The following is a 5,845-nucleotide window of genomic DNA, read 5'->3' as shown; positions in this document are numbered from 1 at the left end:
ACCTATATACACACACACACACACGCACACATATATATACATGCACGCACACACACACACATACACACACACACATGCACGCACACATATATATATACACACACACACACATGCACAAATATACACACACGCGCACACACACACACATACACATATATACACGCGCACACACACGCCCACACACACACACACACACACACATATTCCTTATATTTGTGTGTGTGTGTGTGTGTGTGTGTGTGTGTGTGTGTGTACAGGATCAGCGCAGCACGGTGATCTCGCTGCAGAAGCTGATCGTGAGGGAGGTGGCGAACGAGGAACGTGGGCTGTTCTTCATCACGGCGGGGATCGAGAAGCCTGAGATGGTGGAGGTTCATGCCAGCACCAAAGACGAGAGGAACACGTGGATGCAGCTTATCCAGAGCGCCGCTAGCACCTCCATGTGCGACACACACACACACACACACACACACACACTTCTACACATTGTTCTTTCTCGGTTTAGCACTGATATGTTTCTTTGTGTTCTTGCAGTGATAAAGAAGATGATGAAGGAATCCCCAGTGAAAACGAGGAGGACAAGAGACTGCAGGAGAACAAAGCTAAAGAGATGAGAGGTACACACACACACACACACACACACACACACACACACCATTTTTCATTGTATTTATTAATTTTCTAAATTTGAATAGTTCCTAAACGTGTGTGTTTGTGTGTTCATGCACGTGTGTGTCCTCAGACCAGCTGCAGAAGAAGGACGAGCAGATTGTGACTCTGTTGGAAGAAAAAGTGCGTCTGTTCCGCGAGTTGTGTGACTGCGCAAATCAGGATGAAACGTCTCTACGTAACAGCATGATGTTCAGGGCGACAAATGATGATGTCACCAAGGGAGAGCCAATCATCAAAGACGCTCTGAAGGAAGGTAAGACCAGGAGTCACAGTATTGAAAGAGAAAAAACACACATGACATGATCCAACCAAAACATGAATCTGGATTGACTGACAGTTATACATGTGTTATGAACTCGTTGATAAGAACCACGCCCCTGAAAGCTCCGCCCCTTCTCTCAAAATCTCACTTTAGTAATGTCTTTAGTCATTTTGCCGCTCTGTCGATGGGATTATGTGTTGACTGTTATTAGATTTAGGGATCCAGGCACGTGCGCCATCCTGATTATTGTTGATTGCGTCTTGGCCACGCCCACTCGTTTAAGGCCAAATATTTTTGATCATTAGCATATGTGACACGTTATTTCTAACGAATTAGTCTTTTGAGTTTATAATCATCAGGTTTGGGGAATGGAACTGTATTTACATTAGTGTGTGTGTGTGTGTGTGTGTGTGTGTGTGTGTGTGTGTGTGTACAGTTGAGACATTACAGGAGCTAGTAAACAGCAATGTCGCAGGACAGCAGGTGTGTGTGGGACAGGAGGACTCGAGTGTGTGTGCAGGGTCCGTGAGTTTACCACGCAGAGCCGAGACGTTCGGGGGCTTCGACTGCCACCAGATGAACATCTCAAAGAGTAAGAGACTGTGTGTGTGTGCGCGTTCGCCTGTGTGTGTGTCTGTGTTCGTGTACCATATGTCTGTGTGTGTGTGTGTCTGTGTGTGTGTGTGTGTGCGCGTTCGCCTGTGTGTGTGTTTGTGTTCGTGTACCATGTGTCTGTGTGTGTGTGTGTCTGCGCGTTCGCCTGTGTGTGTGTCTGTGTTCGTGTACCATATGTCTGTGTGTGTGTGTGTGTGTCTGTGTGTGTGTGTGTGCGCGTTCGCCTGTGTGTGTGTCTGTGTTCGTGTACCATATGTCTGTGTGTGTGTGTCTGTGTGTGTGTATGTGCGCGTTCGCCTGTGTGTGTGTCTGTGTTCGTGTACCATATGTCTGTGTGTGTGTCTGTGTGTGTGTGTGTGTGTGTGTGTGTGTGTGTGTGTGTGTGTGTGTGTGTGTGCGCGTTCGCCTGTGTGTGTGTCTGTGTTCGTGTACCATATGTCTGTGTGTGTGTGCGCGTTCGCCTGTGTGTGTGTCTGTGTTCGTGTACCATATGTCTGTGTGTGTGTGTGTGTGTGTCTGTGTGTGTGTGTGTGTGTGCGCGTTCGCCTGTGTGTGTCTCTGTGTTCGTGTACCATGTGTGTGTGTGTGTGTGTGCGCGTTCGCCTGTGTGTGTGTCTGTGTTCGTGTACCATATGTCTGTGTGTGTGTGCACGTTCGCCTGTGTGTGTGTCTGTGTTCGTGTACCATATGTCTGTGTGTGTGTGTGTGTGTGTGTGTGTGTGTGCGCGTTCGCCTGTGTGTGTGTGTCTGTGTTCGTGTACCATATGTCTGTGTGTCTGTGTGTGTGTGTGTGTGTGCGCGTTCGCCTGTGTGTGTGTCTGTGTTCGTGTACTGTATGTGTTTGTGTGTGTGTGTGTGCGCGCGTTCGCCTGTGTGTGTGTGTGTGTGTGTTCGTGTACCATATGTCTGTGTGTGTGTGTGTGTGTGTGTGCGCGTTCGCCTGTGTGTGTGTGTTCGTGTACCATATGTCTGTGTGTGTGTGTGTGTGTGTGTGCGTGTGTGTGTGTGTGCGTGCACGTTCGCCTGTGTGTGTGTGTTCGTGTTCCATATGTCTGTGTGTGTGTGCGTGTGTGCGTGTGTGTGTGTTCCATATGTCTGTGTGTGTGTGTGTGTGTGTGTGTGTGTGTGTGTGTGTGTGTGTGTGTGTGTGTGTTCGTGTTCCATATGTCTGTGTGTGTGTGTGTGTGTGTGTGTGTGTGTGTGTGTGTGTGTGTGACCCTCTGATCTTCATGTTTGCAGATGGAGAACGTGAGGAAGCAGATGATCTGCGGAGAACCGAATCAGACAGCGTTTTGAAGAAGGTCCTTGTTTGTTTGTTTGTTTGTTTGTTTGTATTATACTGTGAAACTTAATTCTTTTTGAAAATGTAATGAATTTGTTGTGAAACAGGACAAAAGCCACCTGCACAATTGTGTTACAGTTACATGTTATTGTGGTGTAATTTAATATTTAAATATTTATCATTTGAAACAGGAGATTTATTTGATTTGAATGTATTATATTAAGTGCTGTTTAATATAATTTATATGTTAAATTGATGTATTTAATTAAAAATTCTATTAATTAATTGTGTAAATAAATAAAGTGGATAAATGTAACTGTAGTAGCTCATCTCACCCACAGGGGGGCACTGCAAACCTGCTGCTCTTACACAAGAGGAACAGTGAGGTAGGAGCTTGTGTGTGTGTGTGTGTGTGTGTGTGTGTGTGTGTGTGTGTGTGTGTGTGTGTGTGTGTGTGTGTGTGTGAGAGAGAGAAAGAGATGATAAGCGTCGGATCGTCACTCACCATAAATCTCCCTCTCCGTATCTCTTTATTGAACAGCAGGTTCTCCAGAGCGTCACTCATCTTCACGACCTGCTCAACACCTTACAGGTATCTCTCTCTCTCTCTCTCTCTCTCTCTCTCTCTCTCTCTCTCTCTCTCTCTCTCCTGTATGTCCTACACACTCTCTTTTGAAAAACGATTTTAAAACAAAAAAGGACGCAGTTTGTTTTTAGATGAAGCCTGAGTGTGTTTTAGTGTGTCACAGTGCAGCAATTACCATGTTACAGATGTGTTTAGTGTTTTGTAATGGCTGCAGTCCGTGTGTGTGTGTGTGTGTGTGTGTGTGTGTGTGTGTGTGTGTGTGTGTGTGTGTGTCAGGCTGTGGTGGTTCAGCAGGACACATTCATCGAGGAGCAGCGCCAGGCTCTGATCTCGTCGTCCCACCGTCACCCCTCTGTCTCATCCTTGTCCTCCGTCTCGTCCTTGTCGTCGTCTTCGTCTCGGCCGAGCTCTCTGATGGAGCAGGAGAAGCAACGTCAGGAGGAGAAGGTCCGAGAGGAGGACAGGAGACGGAGAGAGGAGGAAGATAGGAAGAGGAAAGAAGAGGAGGAGGAGAGGAGGAGACGGAAGGAGGAGCTTGCACTGAGACAGGAGAGACTCCAGGCCATGGAGGACGAGACGCAGAGGAGACGAGAGCAGCTTAAGCAGGAGCAGCAGGAGCTTAGCAACCAGAAGGAGGAGTACCAAAGAGACCTGCTGAGGCTCCGAGATGACCAGAGAAGACTGGAGAAAGAGAGAGAGCAGCTACACATACAAACACAGCAACACAAAACAGAGGTACACACACCCGCACACACACACACACACACACTCACACACACACACACACCCTTGTACTTTGAATTCCTGTAGATGTTTCATGCTCCTCCTCCGTGTCCGTGTGTATCTCAGCAGGACTCGGTGGATCAGAGACGGCGTACCTCCTCCACTGCCTCAGAAGACTCGCTGAAGTTCCTGAGCTCCACAGAGGCAGCTGAAGGTGTGGAGGTTTTCTCTCGTGCAGACTCCAAGCGCAAAGCCAAGAACCTGAACCCGTTCTCCTCCACGTCCGCCCACAAGAGCGGCGCCAGTGAGCCACACCCACCAAAACCCACCAGCCTGCTGCAGCTAACCAAACCCAGAGACAAGAAGGAGAAGAAAAAGAAGAAAGGAAAAGGAGGACAGCAGAGTCAGGCCACAGGTACACACACACACACACACACACACACTCACAAAGAAACAAACACACAATGTGTTCTACAAAAATGACCAAAATATTTTTTTCTCTGTGTGTGTGTGTGTGTGTGTGTGTGTGTGTGTGTGTGTGTGTGTGTGTGTGTGTGTGTGTGTGTTTGACAGAACCCCTCGGTGCAGCAGCTCCCAAACCTTCAGCAGAAAAAGACGTTTATTTCTGCTGACCTCAATATTTCATTTCCTTTACACCCATTGTATGCACTTTATTTACACACACACACACACACACACACACACACACACACACACACACACACACACGTACTTATGCACCTGGGTGTGTGTGTGTGTGTGTGTCTCAGTGTTCATAACACCACTGTGGGCACTTTGTTTATTTGTTGTTTTCTTTCTTTATTTACACTTTTGGGGATAAAAACAGGAGATTTTTTTATTCGGCTGGAAAGTTCCGAAGATTTCTGCCAAAACCGTGTGTTTTTTTACTGAAGGATATTAAAGAAACTAAACAAATCACGAAGAAACTTCCATTCACAGGGTGTCATTTCCCCCTTTTTTATTTATTATTATTACGTTTTAAAGCTTTGGGTTTTTTTTTTTTTGTTTATTATAATTATTGTTCTGATTGTTGCTCCTGATGGCAGGATAAATTCAGCTTTATTCAATATTTGGTCCAAAAACACCATCTGATTATATTTTGTTGTGAAAATAGAAAAATATTCTGGTAAAAAAATAAATACACAAAAGAAAGTCACCCTGTGAATCAGTCCCTCTCCAGATAACATGCACTTGCAGTTGAAGTAAAAAAAAAAATATATAAAAAAAGAACAAAAATCTGTAATAAAACCCATAATTTATATTTAATTTTTTTGTAAACTTACACCAATGAATTCACAGCTTTAATCCAGTGACGTGTAGAGAATTGTGTCATGTGACGTTTAATATTTTCTGTATAAAGAAAGACTGTGTTTATTTACGTGATTTGATTTGTTGTTTTTTTTTTTTTTATTTTATTGTAATTTAATAATTTTCTTACTAAACAGCAGAAGAACCGAAGTTACACTGAAGAAACGTCACGTTTAATTTTGTTCCACTTTCAGAAGATCTCTGAAGGACCTCGTTTCTCTGCCGAATTTGTTTTATTTTGTTTTGTTTAGCACTTTATACTATGCTGCATGTCCAAAAGTATTGGGACACCCGGTTTTCCCTGCCGTATGAGCTTCTGCATGGAGCATGGAATTTTCCCTTCACTTGAACCAGGAGACCTAAACCTGTTCCAGCA

At 45.0% G+C, this 5,845-nt stretch overlaps 1 protein-coding gene across 1 annotated transcript in view; it reads left to right on the top strand.

Moving 5' to 3' along the window:
* Window positions 1–5,513, top strand: part of LOC310737037 (A-kinase anchoring protein 13) — a 68,575-nt gene extending 63,062 nt beyond the window's left edge. The window contains 10 exon segments of the mRNA XM_083561170.1: window positions 258–442; window positions 535–617; window positions 743–925; window positions 1,371–1,526; window positions 2,789–2,850; window positions 3,173–3,217; window positions 3,373–3,423; window positions 3,694–4,152; window positions 4,270–4,555; window positions 4,714–5,513. Coding sequence (XP_083417296.1) covers window positions 258–442; window positions 535–617; window positions 743–925; window positions 1,371–1,526; window positions 2,789–2,850; window positions 3,173–3,217; window positions 3,373–3,423; window positions 3,694–4,152; window positions 4,270–4,555; window positions 4,714–4,772 — 1,569 coding nt within the window. The 3' untranslated portion in view covers window positions 4,773–5,513.
* Window positions 5,514–5,845: the final 332 nt, after the last annotated feature.

The sequence above is a fragment of the Silurus aristotelis genome, assembly GCF_946808225.1.
Source record: "Silurus aristotelis genome assembly, chromosome: 14".
In the NCBI taxonomy this organism is placed as follows: Eukaryota; Metazoa; Chordata; class Actinopteri; order Siluriformes; family Siluridae; genus Silurus; species Silurus aristotelis.
The sequence above is the reverse complement of the archived record's forward strand: the minus strand, read 5'-3'. Positions and strand labels throughout refer to the sequence as shown.